Source organism: Pseudorca crassidens, chromosome 11 (assembly GCF_039906515.1).
Source record: "Pseudorca crassidens isolate mPseCra1 chromosome 11, mPseCra1.hap1, whole genome shotgun sequence".
NCBI lineage: Eukaryota > Metazoa > Chordata > Mammalia > Artiodactyla > Delphinidae > Pseudorca > Pseudorca crassidens.
The window spans coordinates 65,641,075-65,657,535 of NC_090306.1; the positions used below are offsets into that span (position 1 = coordinate 65,641,075).

The 16,461-nt window shown below is 37.3% G+C and overlaps 1 protein-coding gene across 4 annotated transcripts in view; it reads left to right on the forward strand.

Moving 5' to 3' along the window:
* NAV3 (neuron navigator 3) overlaps positions 1 to 16,461 on the forward strand; it is a 944,477-nt gene that overhangs the window by 352,698 nt on the left and 575,318 nt on the right. For all 4 annotated transcript variants that reach the window (XM_067697415.1, XM_067697414.1, XM_067697416.1 and 1 more), the window contains exon 2: positions 1,111 to 1,517. In XM_067697415.1, coding sequence (XP_067553516.1) covers positions 1,446 to 1,517 — 72 coding nt within the window. In that variant the 5' untranslated portion in view covers positions 1,111 to 1,445. The remainder of the gene's footprint in view (positions 1 to 1,110; positions 1,518 to 16,461) is intronic.

Genomic DNA, 16,461 nt, shown 5'->3' on the forward strand with positions numbered 1-16,461 from the left:
TGGAACTGTTCCAGTATGGAAAGAGCTGCCTTCTGAGACACTAAGTTTCCTCTTTGATGTATTCATGCAGTGGTTGGTCAGTTACGTAAAGGGAATATATATGTATTAGGTCAGTGGTTCCAAGACTCAGGCCATATCTCAGACTAATTAAATCATAGTCTCTGGGGATGAGACATAAGAGTCAGTAGTTTTTGAAGCTTCCCAGATGATTCCAAAATGCAGACAAGTTTGGGAAGTGCCCTGTATTAGCGGGAGGTTTCAACTCTTCCGTGGTTTTCTTGCATCAGAATTGTTTAGAAGAGACGGAAAAACAACAACAAAACCCAGAACAGCACTGCCCTGTAGCTTCTGAATTAGCAGGGTTGCGTGGATCCCAGGAATCTATGTGATTAAGATATTACCAGTAGATTCAGGTGTCTGGCTGGGTTTGGAAACCACTGGATTATAAGGAGAGTGCCCTGTGCATTCATAATCTAGCAAGGCACTTAATAAACTCATTTTTGGTATCCTTGTGGACAATAAAATATGTAATATGAATTGACACAACTATGTCTAGGACAAAGAATGTGTTTTGGAGCCAAAGGTATCTGAATTCAAATTGTAGTCCTGTTACACTTGTTTGACTAGACTTATAAAATTTACTTACCCTCTCAGTCTCCTTATCTTAAAATAGAGTAATAAGAACCATTTTATAGATTCATTTTGAAGTTTAAATAAAGCTGTTTATGAAAAGTGTCAGTCTAGCATAGTGTCTAGTTATTTTGGGCTCTTTTCTGAATTCTGTAGTTCTATGAACGCTGAAATTAATGAGCGGGACCATGGAGCGTATACACGTTTGGTGAATGTATGTGTATTCCCTGTTGATTTTTTGCTTGATGTGCTATGAATCCCTGGTTTTAATATTCTCTTTTGGTTCAGGCATTATAATTGGTATTTTAAAGGCCGTAGGGTTAGAGAATAATGCCTTTCACTTGCTCTTACTTTTATGTGAAATATAACCCATGCCTACAATCTTTTTCCAAATTGGACATTTCAGATAAGAAGTTTTCATTAATTGTACTATAAGTGGTGGGGGAGAATTAACTGTGTGCTTATTTTTTCTTATCACAGGTTTACAGGAACTGTGTAATTATTTGTTAAAATGGAAAACTGTGAAGAAAGAAAAAGATAGCAGTTGGAGTTAAAATTCCTGGATGAATATTTTGCTTTTGAGAAGCCCGCATTTAAAACCATATGCTGATTTGGAAAGTCCCAGGAGTAAATTACACAATTCATGTTTTCCATTCAATCAATGGATTTTTTAATCATTCCTTGGAGTTGATGAAGTTCAGAGACGGTGCGTGATGGGAAATGTGGCATTCCAGTGTTTTCCTAGTGATTGCATCTTGGATTAGTTTGCTGCTTTTTTGAAGAGATTCCATTGTGAAGGGTAAGAACCTAATGTGATGGATTTATCTTCAGAGATGAACAGACATGGAAAGAATCCAGTGAGTCACAAGCTAGAAGATCAGAAGAAGGTAATACAAATTCATTTCCTTTTGCTTGGTCATTTTTGTTTTTGCTTACATAGAATTTTATAAATTGAAAATGAATGTGCTTTGAGAGATAAAATAACATAGTATTTCATGGAAATTAATCCTGTAGCCAAGTGTTGCTACGGGTCTGGATTTCATTATCAGTTAGTGGTTTCGTTTCTAAAGTCTTCTGAATTCATCCATCCAGTGGGTTTGTAAAGGATTCTGCTGTGTTTGCCCACCCTTGACTTGATTCTAGTGACATGCTGGCCTGACCTCATGTGGACAGTTTTCTGAGATTCAGGATGAGGTATGAGTCCTGGGGCATCTCTGGAGTAATGGAGCAAGTTAGAGCTCTCCTAAAAGAGAACACCTGCCTTGCTGTTATTAGGAGGCATAGTTGGCATTTGAAATTCTCTGATTTCATGTCCTTGGGGCACACATCAGCTTCTCATTTTTCCAGCCAGCCTAGAAAGAGAGTCGTGAGGCAACTGTGAGCTTTGGTTTGTGTCTTCATGTGTGATGTCTAAGGAACTAATGGAAAATATCAAGAAAGGACTGCGCTAATATATATTTTTAAATGGTCTTAGAGAGCTTCTGAGTAGGAAGCTGGGAATTGAATACTGAGGGTTGCATTTCAACCTCATTTTTCTACCTTTTTAGAAACTCTTACCTGCTAAACTGTTGCACTGTTGTGAGAGCACTTATCAGAAGGGTCAGTGGTGGTGCCCAGAAAAGAAAGCCTGCTCATAATGAAATATATTCTCTTTTGTGGTGCGTTTCATTGAATCCATTAGTACAGGAGATGTGTGTGGGGACCCACTGGCTAAGGCACGAAAGCAAGGAATAGTGAGATAATAGAAAGAAGATTTTTAGCTAGAACTGGATCTAAGGGGCGTGATTAAGGTTTGTTTTTACATCTGTCTCAGAAATTATTTACTACTCACTTTGTACTCCCAGAAGACACCTAGCTCTTTCACAGTTTTAGAGGTAAGAAATTTAGAAGAGGCCATAAAGAGTCAACAGCTTATTAATTTGTTCTGATCTTATGACCAGTGCCACTGGATTGGGGGCTACATGGATCCCTTTGCATCAATCCAGGTAGAAATGGATGGATTATTTGTGCCAGTTTGGTTCCTTCATTGAGTTTACCTTCAATATAAGTAAATCTCAGAAAACACTAAGTACTATAAAATCCAAGATGCCTGAAATCCAAGTTTTCAGTTCATTGTGGGTATAAATTTCTGCACAAATAAGTGTGTTACCAAGAACGCTGTTGGTGTTTTAAACGGTCGGCATTTTTTTTTTTTTTTTGCTGTTGTTGTCACTAAGGGTGTTAATCTGAAAGAGTTGGCAAGCTAAATTTCCGTCTAAAGGAAGCCCTTCAATTTCTTAACTACTGAGGAGCCTTTAATCCTTTTTCTCTATTCACATTTTAAAAATGTCCTTCACACTGATGGTAATTTGCGTACTGTATTAGGCTAGTGAAGAGTGTGAATGAAAAATATTGCCTGCCATATCATTAAAGATGGATGTTGCAGCCATCAAGCCATCACATTGTAGCTGCCCCAGCAGTGAGCCCTGAGGGAACTCAGGATAGAAACAGGATGCCCACCATCAGCCACTGCAACTACCCCTGAAGGTGCACCCTGAGGAGACTCAGGTTGAGAAAGCACAGGATGCTGGCCCCAGATAGCTGAGGTGCATATCAAAGGAATGATTTCAGTGAGCCCTGACTCTTGATCCCATACATAGAAGAGCACTAAATTCCTTAACTTGAGGTATCTGGTTTTCTTTAATTAACAATAACCTTTTGATGTTTTGACTGCCTGGTCTTTGTTGCAAAAAAGTCTTCAGTTTTGTCCGCCCGAATAAAACATAATTCTCAACTTTTAGGTTGTTCATTATGACAGGAGGGAAGTGGGTTAGGTAAGCAATTAATACTACAGTTCTGAGTTTTGATAGAAGCCCTGCTTTTCTGGCAAGAAAGCAAAGTACCTCTACAAGTGCTATCCTTTCATTTCCCAAATAAGAGATATTTTTGCAAACACAGAATGGATTGCAAACTGAAGAATGGAATGAAATGGAATGGAATGAATTTTAAAAGTCATTTTGAAAATTTCTTGAATGGAACTTTAAATAATGGTCTGTAATGATGCTTAGTTGCCCAGGCCAATTCACAAAGGACTGTTTAGCATAAAGAATATATGAATATAAACAAAGAATATAAAAATTTAGACAAACTATGAGGATCCATGATTCTGTGGAAAAAATATAAAAAACCAGCTTGGTGTTGTGGTACAAGAGAATCCCTACTTCCCTGTAGTTTTACCTTCTAGTTGGTAGGGAGATGGGGGAGGAATGAACATTTTCATTGAGCAGTATCAAGATGGAAAATGGGGTTCTAATGATCTCCTGGCCACCCAATTGGTGTAGGCATTTGCAGTGAATAAGTCAGAAACTCAGATGTTGATTGATCAGTTGATCAATACTTAAGATTTCAATTTGTTAAGTGTCAGCAGGAATACCTAGTCTAATGACAGATTTGTGAGTTTGTATTAAGGAGAAAAATGAAATGTAGCATCATAAATCTTTATAGACTAAGCTTTGGGCACAGCCCTGACTCCACACAATTGCCAGTAGAGATTATAAGATCATTCATGTAATTACTTTAAGTGTTTGTAGTCCTTTGTGATGAATTAATTTAACAGGCACAGTGTTTTACCTCAGTGAAATAAAATGCATCAATTCTAACTCACAACTTGAAAATACAGAGGTGAAACATTTTTCTGGTATTACTGAAAAATGTGTCCTTTTCACAGTTTGACATATGTATGGTAGACATTCAAAGCAAGGTGTGTTGAACTGGCTTGAATATAGGCTCCTGTTTTGTACTCTGCACAACCGATTTCTTGTTCAGTATATAAATAGTTCACTAGCTTTTGTTCTTAATTTAAAATATGTGGATTTGTACTTATTTTGCTCTGCTTCTAAGTCGAAACTTTTAGGATGCTGAGCATGAGAGTTTGTGAATATGTGTTTTACTGTAATGAGTAGGTAAATGTCAGGGAAGAGATCATTTGTGGAGTACTTGCTATATACCACGCACATGCTTGGTCCCTTCTGATTTATTAAGAAAGTACCTTCTTACAAAGATTAAAACTGCTTTTACCTCTTTAAGATATTCGGTTCTGTAAACGTTAATGATCAGTTCCTCAAGAATATATATACTAAAAGATACATACACACACTATTATTCAAAATTAAAGGGTTCAAAATTGTGTGTGAAGTCTCTTGGACTTATTTTTTGCGGTACGCGGGCCTCTCACTGTTGTGGCCTCCCCTGCTGCGGAGCACAGGCTCCGGACGCGCAGGCTTAGCGGCCATGGCTTACGGGCCCAGCCGCTCTGCGGCACGTGGGATCCTCCCGTACCGGGGCACGAACCCGTGTCCCCTGCATCGGCAGGCGGACTCTCAACCACTGCGCCACCAGGGAAGCTCTGCCCCTAACTTTTGTGTGTTCAAGGGACAACTGTACATTGAGCAGCCATTTTGCACTGTTATTATATAAATCTGGAATACTGGTATAGACACAAATATGAATATCAGGTTCACTAACAAACTAGTACTGGCATTGTGGCACATTGTGATGCCGATTAAGACTGCCCGTAATTTCTTCCTCTGACCCTTCGTCTTTTATAAAAGGATGCTATAAACAGCCATCTCTAAGCCACTTGACCTGGAGTTCTCTAAGGATGAATTAGATAAGGTGAGCTCTTTTTCTGCTCAGAAGTGATTCTAGAAGCTTCTCTTTCAAATCTGAACTTGGATAGAACCTCCTTTAAAACTTCCTCTAGTTTCATTCATGTTCCTCAAATAGACTTCTGAAAGTTTGTATGGCCACTGGCCTTTTTGCTTCTGACTACATATATTTTCAGTGTAAACAGACTTGGGATAACAGAAAAAGCTGGAAATAGATAAAAGTAAACACTGTATTCCATGCTTCATGGTTCTTCTCATTTGTTGTAAATTAGACCGTGTTCTTTTTCCTGATTGGTGGATTTAAAGCATCAACAGATATAATGACCACATAATCTGCATATAAATAAAGAGACAAAATAGACAAGTCTGAAATATATGATACTTGAGTTGTATATGTTTTGAACATTTTGAAGGCAGAATTACATATAAAGTGTTATTATGGTTATTAGTTGTCATAAATTATGATCTCAGTATTAATACAAACATACAAGGTTTAGTAAATTTTAATTCCTGTTTTTTCATAAATACCTTCCTCTGTCTTGATATTAGCACCTGAGTTATTCAGGCTTTTATTATTTCATGACGGAATGACTGAGACTAATCTTTTTCTAAAATATATTGAAAAAAATGTACATATACAATGTAGAAAACTTGTACTATGCTAATGCACTGATTTGTTCTCACCTTTTTATACGTATATCATTATATTTTAAACATATATTTGTACCTATTATATATAAATACGTAACTTTTAAAAGAAAATATTATAATATTTGCTGCCCTGCCTTGAATGGCCAATCGTATCATTGTTAGTTTCTCTTTAAAATTCTGTTTCTAAAGGGGCTGGGACTGTTCTCGATTTGACTGTAGGAATACGTACATTTGAACATAGCACAGTACTTTTAAAACAATAGTTCAACCATGTCCATTTGCCTCTCTTGAGGTTCCAGATGAGTATAAACATGAGGACTGAGATTCCAGAAAGCTTACCCTGAGGTAGCCACGTGGGTAAGAACCTGTGAATGCATGAATATATACCACTAAAGAGGGCTGAGTGTCAAAATCAGGAAAACAGATTTATTCCTCATTTCCAAAGACCATACATTTGAGGCTTATCACAAAATCAGAATGCAAGTTGGCACTCGAATGGAGTGGGGAGCAACAACAAATGTGTTAGCAGAGAAGAGTCAGAGGGGTTGGGAGTGCACTGAGCAGCTTGATTCGTTTCTGTGGATAGCACGCTACCTGCTCATGAGCAGGGCCACCTGATTTAATAGCACTAGGACCAGGTGGACAGAACTTTTCGTGTTTTCCTTCCATGAAGACTGACCAAATGTTTCCAAGACTGCTGATATTCAGTGAGGATGCAATGCCCGGGATAAGAGTTACACGAAACAAAGCAGATTTAATAGTAGGTGGTGAAATCAGTGGACATAAGAAATTCTGTTAATTTTATATGCAAATGTGGAAAAATCGAATGAGAAATAAGCAAGAAATCAACATCTTTCCTCTTCATAGTGTTCTGAGGGGTAGCAGCAGCAGCTTTCTCATCTGGGAGCATGTAAGGAATGCAGTCTCAGACCCCACGCTAAACCTGCGGAATCAGAACGTGCATTTGTAACAAGACCTACAGGTGATTCTGATGCACAGCAGTATTTGAGAAGCACTGCCCTAGAGACCGTGTCTGAGAGGTCCTCAGTGGGATTAAGGACCTACTGTTGTCGTAAGATGCCCTTTATCTTCTGTCTTCTGGTTCTAATCTCCCATCCTGACTTCCCTCCCATATTTCCTGGAATCGTCAGCCAAATCAACTCCTTGCATTTGAATCATTGTTTCTGGTCTGCTCTGTGGAAACCTAAACTAAGACATTCCATATCGAGAGTTCTGGGCTAGCGTTTGGCTCTGTGTTAACACAGCTGCTTCAATTTAAATTTTTCCAGAATTCTTTTATCCTTTTTATTCATTCCCATTGTACTCTTAGACATCCCCAGTGCACACCCAGATAGATGATAGCATCAACACTTGCACAGTATGGCTGGCCCTGACTTACACACCCTCAGTTGACAGGTGACCCATTCACAGGACAGCTGCTGCCTCCTCCCACTGTCACCCCATTGTTGATGGTCTCTGCAGCTGAAATTGTCCCAAGCAGTTGCTGAGGAAGCTGCTAGCACCTTTTCCCATCTCCTGCCATTACCTGATTTACTAAAAAGAAAACCAGACACAATTATGAATCATTCATTGAATCTGGTGCTTGGGATTTGAGGTGAGATTTTATGTGAAGTCTTCCTATTCACTCCTCTCTACCTCTAAGTTTCCCTGCTGAGGAAGCTAAATTTACCAGTTTTGTGGTAAATGGGAACAAAGGAATAGCATTATAAAAAGAGTGTATATATATATATAAATGCTTCTAAACTGTCCTAAATGTAGATCATCTCTGAGAAGATGTGGTACCTTAGGTCCAGTAGCCAAATCTGGGTTTTCTAGTCCTGCAAAGCTAGAATCACTGCTCCACTGAGAAGACCTGAATATACTAACCAAGTTAGTGGTGTGGATGACAGTGGACAGAGAGAGACTTCCCAAAGAGGAGGACCCTGTTAGGTGAGCTTACCACAAATCACAAATGAGCAGTACAACAGGAAAAACGCTGAGGCTCCTGACCCTACCTTGAGCAGAAAAAAACACTGCCCAGTAGTAAAACATGGCCCACTGTTTCACTCATGACTTGACCAGTAGGCTAGCAGCACCTTCGGTAAGGTCTAATAAAAAGTAGTGTAAGGAATAGTTAGGAGCAAAGGATCTAGAATGACTGCCTGAGTTTGATTCTTGGCTTTGGCATGTTGTCAAATTACTCAGCTCCTGTCTTCTCGTAGTCTTCTCTTTTGTGTTATTTCTTAAAATGGCAGTAGTGAAAATAATCATATACAAAGCATCTGGAACAGTGCCTCCCATGCAGAAACTCTCAATAACTGGTGGCTGTTGGGGGTGAACTAAGGAGTTGAACATGGTCCCTCCTCTGGGGACAGAGGCAGAATGTGAGCCGAAGGGTAGGAATGTTACTACCCTCTCATCGTTTGACCTCCTCTGAAGCCTTGGAAGAGCTGATGTCGAATGACTTCCGGGTTAGCTGCAATCACGGCAGCCCATCTTAGACTTCTCTCTCCCATCTGCATTTAACAAACAGTTTAGACACTCTTCACGCCAGAGTCCCCAAAGGGTGAAGGGCTTCTTTATTTGGGAGTGGGAACAAAACGCACGTGTGCGCGCCATGCGCGCGGAAGTGGAGCTTATCAGTCAGTCTTCAATTCTCCACACTAGCCCTAGGGTAGAATTACCCTGTGGGTCCCAGTGTTCTTTCCTGATTTCTATTAGACTTGGTATTAGTAGCTCATCTGAGGATAGGGCTCAGTTTGCCTGTTTCCTGAAGAGGGAGAGAGAATAGTTGGTGCTCAGGATATTTCATTCAAAAATATGGATCAGGGTCAGCCATATGTGACTAGAGCTCAACCCTAGAGCCAGTCAGAAGAAAGTCTGTGAGTTCAAAGGCTTTATTTCCCTTAGGATGACGAATTATTAAACCAAAATACTTTCTGGCCATGGCATGTTGACAAGTACAAAGTTACCCTTAATTCATGGTACATTTTAAATAAAAATTTACCTTGTAAATTCTAAACATTAGTATGGATTTTATTTCAGTTTCAAAGAGTAAAAGAACATTGAACATAGGGAAAATTCTCAGTACATCAACTAACTCAGGATTTGTCTCTCTCATTTCCAAAGTGAGATTGAGAACATAAAAATTGTATACCACAAAGATATGTGATGAAGCAAACGTAGTAAAATGTTAATTGTAGAGTCTAGTGGTAGGTATATAGGTGTTCACTGTAAAATTATTTCAGCTTTTCTGTATGTTTGAAAATACATACAAAACAACATGGGGGGATATGTTTATAAGATGTAATGCTTGTTTTCAATGTATTTACAGTCTAGTGGCATATTTATAATTTTTCTGCCTTACTTCCCCAAGTTTGATCCTTCTCTTCGGTGTAACTTGGGGATCAAGAGAGCTTAGAGGATTTTAGAGGAGTTAAGGGAGACTGCTGTTATTAGTCTTTTTAGTGGCACTAGGTAGTTTTTAACATTCTCCTGGGATTCTAAGCAGCATTTGTTACATGATGTGTATGGGAAATACACAATTTTCAACAAGGGACTTAAAAATCAGATTTAGGACTCCATCCCATATGTATGGAGTTTTCCTTGACTTAGAGATAAATTTTGTATATTCAATCATTTGTATGTTTCATAGAGGGGCACGATTATTGTGCTCCAATTTGAGTCTGGAAATGTCAGTTCCAAGCATTAATGCAATAAAAATAAATACCTTTTTATCATTTTTGGAATCATTCTCTATGATCAGTTTTTCATATTTTGTAGAATAAACTCCATTATAAATGCTTCTCAACACATATTTCACTGGACAGTGTAGTTGGTTAAAGTACATTAAAATGTGCAGTATTATATTGCCTGTTTAGAAGCTATTTCTTATAAGCATTTTTGCGTAATGGTAAAATAGTTCACTAGTGCCCAATGGGTACAATTCTTGGCTAAGAATTTTCTACAGTGTATTCAGAAGACTCTACATATTGCTTGATACCTTCCAGTTAACTAACTAGGTTTTGACAAGTGATTGTGTCAGAGAGAGAGATGGAGGTTAGTAGATTCAGGTTAGTGATGCTGCCCTTAGTTGTATTATGTATTTTATTTTAGCATAATATTTTGTTTGAAGGTGGAAATTATCAATTTATGAATTGTACACAGATTTGAATGATACAGTATTTTGGTTGAATTCAGTGTGCATTTGTGTATTTATGGAGTGCCGACTAGTGCCCTGTGGTAGGTAACAGTAATACACTTTACTGTGTTAACTGCATTACTAATGAGTTTATCCATTTATATCCATCATATTCCTTTTGCATAACAAAGTGGGTTAGGCTCCAAGCTAATACTTGAATAGCAACCTCTTTTACAAAACACTTTTCCTTGCATTTCTATCCACCCACCCTTGCAGCTCAGTGGAGCTGTAGGTCAGATATTCTTTATGTCCATTCTTGTGAAGGACTTGCCCAAGGTCAGAGAACTCACCAGGTTGCATCTTTCTTTTTTGCTTAGTGGTCTATGATTTTATTTAAAATTTGTATCTACCTATGTATAGCATGTTTTCTATGTGCATGGAAATTACATATCAAATACTTTCTCTTCTTTCTTAAAAACATTTCTTAATGCTTTATTAAAAATCTGAAGGATATAAATCTACGAAAGCCTTTCAAGTTTTCTATTCAACTTTTCTGATATATGAGTCTGAGTATGATATACTTTCTTTGAGCAAATAGTTTTCAAAAGCTACCTCCAAAACGACTTGGAAAAGGTGTCAAAAATGAGAATCCAGATTTGGGAAACTGCAGTTCTTTGTTGGCATTCAACCTGGCTTGGTCACATTGGACTTGTCACATTTGGGAACTTAGATTCAAGGTTCTCTACCTTATTAAAGGTGACAGCTTGCATTAAATCACATTAGGAAGCTTCATTTAGTTGTTGGAAAATATGTTGTAAGGAACACAGGTCATGTTTAAATTTGATGGGCTACACAGAGAAAAATCACCAGTCCACGCAGGTAGGGCCACACTCCATCTCAGCTTCTCAGTTTTGCTATCCTCATCAGCCACCGGATAAGGCACAAAGCTTGGCTACCTGGTCTGCTGGCTGTGCCAGTGACACATGTGAGGACACGCAGGTATAAGAGCCGCCTTGCTCTCCTGTAGTGAAGTAGGATGTTCTTTTGGACCCCATTCACATTCAGAATGAATGCTCACCCTGGTGGAAATGAACGGGAAGTAGGGCCCACCCCAGAGGTAAGATTGCTGGCCATTTCCAGGCATAGTCACATCATTTTTGAGGGGATATTAAAAAATAAAATAAAATGGATTTGTGCCCATCTTTAGACCTAATTTACTGTATGTTAGATTTGTTTGATGCAAAATGAAGATGAGGTAGTGTTCTATATAAATGGCCCTTTTGATTTTCTACTTTGGCAATATTCTTTTTTTTCGGGGTTTTTCTTTTAATTATTTTTTTGCTATATTTTTCAATGGTTCTCTGGCTACAGGTGTCACATTTTTCTAATGTTTGTGTTTTCAACAAATGCTAATAATAGCTATAGTGTACTAATCAAAATGTGGCTATTCAGTTCTGAGGCAAGGCTGCCTCTTCTTAAGAAGGTAATGGAAACTACATGAATTTTCCTGCTTGCTTTTCACATTTTGCTGCTGGTAGTTAATTTTATACTTTATATTTTTCATTAAAATTAGATGTTCTCCTTTGAAACCCTTACCAGCTCCTTGATTAAACAACCGTGTTAGGTACAATGTAGAAGTTTTACCTTATGCTGTCTCAGTAAGAAGGACCTCTGTCTTTTAACAGTTGTTGGTATTGGCAAATCGAAATGTTTGCAAATAACAGATAACACCTTGTGTATACATGTATCCTCTAATTAACACTGGGAAAAGATTCAGAGTTACACTTTAAAAACAATGTGAATTTTGTAATTAATGTCTTAGTCTGCTTCACTCTGTAAAATATTTTTATATAATTATGAACTGATGCAGTGATTTTCACATTCGGGAGAAAAGTACAAAATAATGTTAAATAAAAACTGTGCCTTAATATTTCTGTAGCACTTGCCATTTATAAAATGTCTTTCATAGCCATCATCAGGTACTAAATTAGCGGTCCAGCCTAATATATGACACTAAGAGTATTCATGAGTGTAACCATGATTTTTTTAAAATGCACAGTGCCTCCAGGTTTATCATTTGCCTTCCTAAAACCCTTCAGTGACTTTCCAGTGCATGCAGAGTACGATCCGAACTCCTTAACATGGCCTACGGAGCCCTGTGTGATCTTATTTTCATTCCCCCCCTCCAGTCTTGTCTCCAAGCTGCACTGTTCCGTGTTCCTCCTTTTCAGGTCACATACATATACTCACTTCCCAAGTATTAGCTGGTGTCAGGGACACTGCATCACACCTGTTTGCAAGGTCTCTCCTCTCCAGGCACTTACCCTTAGACATCAGGCACCATTTTTCTTCTACTGTCAAATGCAGTGTGCTTGATTATACTCTCTTTACCTGGATAGTGGGCTTCTAGTAAAACTTCCTTGGACCTTAGAATCAATTTCAATGACTTCAGGATAATTTCCAACAACTCTTTTGCTGGGGAAGAGAAAACACAGAAATGAAAAATAATTATTCTCTGATGAGCCATACTACTGTATAAAATACATGATGTCATTAGGTTTGTCGATTTCTTTACCTCTGAAATATTATGCATGTCCATTCTCAAAAACTTGCTATAATGTTATTTTGTAATTTACACTGACCATCAGTTTCTTTTACATGAATTCTATTCTGTAAGGTCTTATAATATCGATTGGCCAAAAGTATTAAGATTTTTTTCCTGGAAGAAAGACTTTATCGCTAGTGCTTAGGAGAGCACTTTCCCAGGTAAGAAAATGTAATCGGCCCTTTTTGTGCTAGTTTTATATGACTAGATTCTTTCCGATATTCAGAAAGACTAGGGGTCCATTAGAGCGCACTGCTGTTTTATTTTTTTCTCAGAGATAATGGGCTTTCATACTCTTGTTTACAAACATAATTAAAAATAGGCTTTTGTAGAGAGGAACTTAATTTTAACAGAATGTTGATTAACTGAAGTGTTATTTAGTTTTTTCTAAAAGTCTTAGAGAGCACCTGACAAAAATTTAAGATTATTTCCAAGAGCAAGTAAAGCTAGAACAACTATTGCAAAATAGAAACCAGAGCTTAGAAAAGCTTTGAATACTTTGTGCTTACTGATACAGTATTCATTAGCCACTGTAGATATTACAATTTAAGTTAATTAAAATTAAATAATTCGGTTCTTCAGTTGTACTAGCCATATTTTAAGTGCTTAATCATTACCTGTGGCTAGTGGCCACCATACTGGACAGCACACATATACAACAGTTTCATCATTGCAGAAAATTCTTTTGGACATCACTGCTGAAATGTTGTCCTGGTTAAAATGCAATTGATAATGGGATATTAGAGGAGTCAGAGTCAGAGATAGACCAGTGCAAGTCAAAGGAAAAAGCAGTCATGGAAGATATTTTGTCATCTTTTAGTGCACAAAATTGGAATGGGAGGCCATCATTGTTCTGTGATAAAGAGGACAGTAACCTCTTCTCCTGCCATAAATTTAGAGCAAAGTGAGAGGATCTTAAAGGTCAGTTAGACCAATTACCAAATTAATATTTGAACTCTTTATATTGCTTATTCTTGCTTACATGGAAAAACCCAAAGCTCCCTATCTTAACAAGCAACATACAATGAGTGAGATAATTAGTTTTGCATTATATATAAAGAAAACATTGAATTACCATAAATGATTATCCATAATAAATTATTTGATAATAAATTTTCACTGCTGCATTAAAATGAAGACTTTCCAAAATTGCTTTCCACGATCTCACGGGAAACTAAATGCTGTTTCAAATCTTAGAACATAATAAGGTCAGCCAACAAATTAGTGTCAGGGCAAAGGTATTGAGGTCAAAAAAAGAACTGTAAAATACTTACAAAAATGCATGCATAATATTTTCCATCATTTTAACAAGTGATTTAAAATCATAATTGTACCCATTTGTATTGTAGTTCAACTCATCTGTTATATATATTTATTGTTTTCTTGCCAAAAGTTAAGATCAATAGTGCCAATATGTTTCCTAAGCTTCTCTTAGACAGAAATTTTACCAAAGCTAGAACACATAAAATGTTAGCCAGTCAGCAAAGGCATCATTAGGTAAATTTGTGTTCCAAGCAGCATTGGTCCAAAATATGTATTACAGAAGCCCATTTTCAGTGAGGTAATATCAGACCAGTTTAGGTACAAAATGGAAAGCTTGGCAAAACCATTATATTCATTAAAAATGAAAGAATAGCATGGAGTTTGACTAATAATACAAATATGTTACATGAATACTTAATTTACCAGGAATGTTAAGTCTTAATAGACTGAAGTATGTGTTCCATGTAATAGTTACAGAATTTTAAAGCCCCCCGCCCCAAAATCTTAGAGATTACACAGCTCACTCTGAGGCCCAGAGTGGCCATGTAACTTTCTCAAGGTCATAGTATCAGAGCTGTGATCAAAGACACATATAGACTAATAGCTGCAGTTCCAGCAAGGAGATTTTTTAAAAATTAGACTGTCCATTACAATGTTTAACAGCTTATAATCTTCACATGTTTTTTAAACATACATTTATGTATACCAGTCATTCCCAAATTTAATACAGAGAAGCTTGTCTTAATGTTATAAGCCAATACATGTTTACTGCTACGTGTGACCGGTGATAGGATAGAAACAACCCACTAGGACACTTAAATTGAGCATCCTTCATTGTCTCCTTGGCAGTTTCAGACAGTGGTGTCCACATCCCAACTTGTGATGTAGTTCTTAATGGACACCTTTGCTTATAACCACAGGGGTTCAGGAACTTTAAGTCCTAGGTCTTAAATACCCCCGTATCCCCAGTGCCTAGCATCAGGCTTAGTGCAGACTACCTATGGTGTTTGCCGAATAAACGAATGAATGATCATAACCTCCTCTCCAATAAAGATCTTACTTTGGTGCGTACTTATAAAGAAAGAAATTCACATGAAAAGTATAGCGCTGATTTGCAAAAATACCTTTTTTTTTTCTATTCTTCTAAAAGCAAAATTGTAATTTTAACACAATATTGCTTTTTGTTTGATGAGAAAACCAAAATTAGGTAACTTTGATTCTCTTTTTCAAATGTTAAATCCCTTTTGGAATGGAGTTTGAGCTGGGTCTCTGGATACTGAGCAGTAGGAGGTGAAGGCAGTGGGTTACAAGTTAGGAGTGGGCACAGCAAATTAAAACCTAGGAAGGAGTGAAGAGATTATCCAGATGGGTGATATACTAGAGCTTTCAGTAAAGACAGCTCAGCATCCCAGAACCTAAGCTTCTATAGGTGATATAGGAGCCTCAAGCCCCATCAAAGCCAAAGCAGCCTGGATTAACTGAGGCTGGAAATAAAGGATGTGAATCCTGAGACAAAGATTGTTTTAGGAAGGAAACATTTTATAATTTTTCCCCCGTAGGAGGAGCATGGTAGTATGAAAGAGTAGGAAAAACACAGGCCTTGAAGAGAGGGAGACAGTCATTTAAATCCTGGCTCCTTTACTTAATAGCTCTGTGAATTTGGTTCAGTGACTTAACCACACTGAGCTTCAGCTTACCTCATTCGTAAAATGGGTTTGTAGTGTTAATTACCCTTTTCAGAACATGACCTGCTCAGAGACTCCTAGTTAGCGAGCATTCTCTGACATAAGGAAAATGTGAATGCTATTTTTAAGTCACGTTTATCATCTCTATTTTGTAGATGATGATAGTCAAACTAGGGGTTCCAAAAAATATATTGGACATTATCTTAGTAAAAAGGGAACTGCAACAGTACATTTTCTTAAAACAAAAGAATTTATAAATAATATTTGTCCATGCTTGGATTAATAGAGTATGAGTATACACATATACACTGCATGTATCCAAATGTATCTGAAAATGACAGCTAAATTTATAATCGGATATCATATATAAGAAAAATCAGCCTACTGAATTAAGATATGAAAGCCTTAACTTATATTTGGGTCATAGTTCAAAAGAAAATTAAGCCATTATTTTGTAATAAGTTTAAATGGAGAATAATCTATAAAAATAATGAGTCACTATGTTGTACACCTGAAACTAATATATAATATTGTAAATCAACTAGACTTCAATAAAATAAATAAACTGAAAAAAAAGAAAATTAAAATTACACTCTTCTTGGAAATGATTTCCCGATGCTCTTATGGAGAGAACTTCTTCCTATTCCTGGACTCTTGTGACACTTAGTTGAGTCCTATGATTATGGAAGAGGATAATTGTCCACAGGCCACTGAAAAGGGCCACAACATTCTCATCCATGACAAAGATGTCAGTGGACTCTGGAAAGGATAGTTTTAACTCATATTTGATCTCCTTGAATTTTATCATCAAAAGTATAGAGTCTTTTGCTGAAGCCTGAT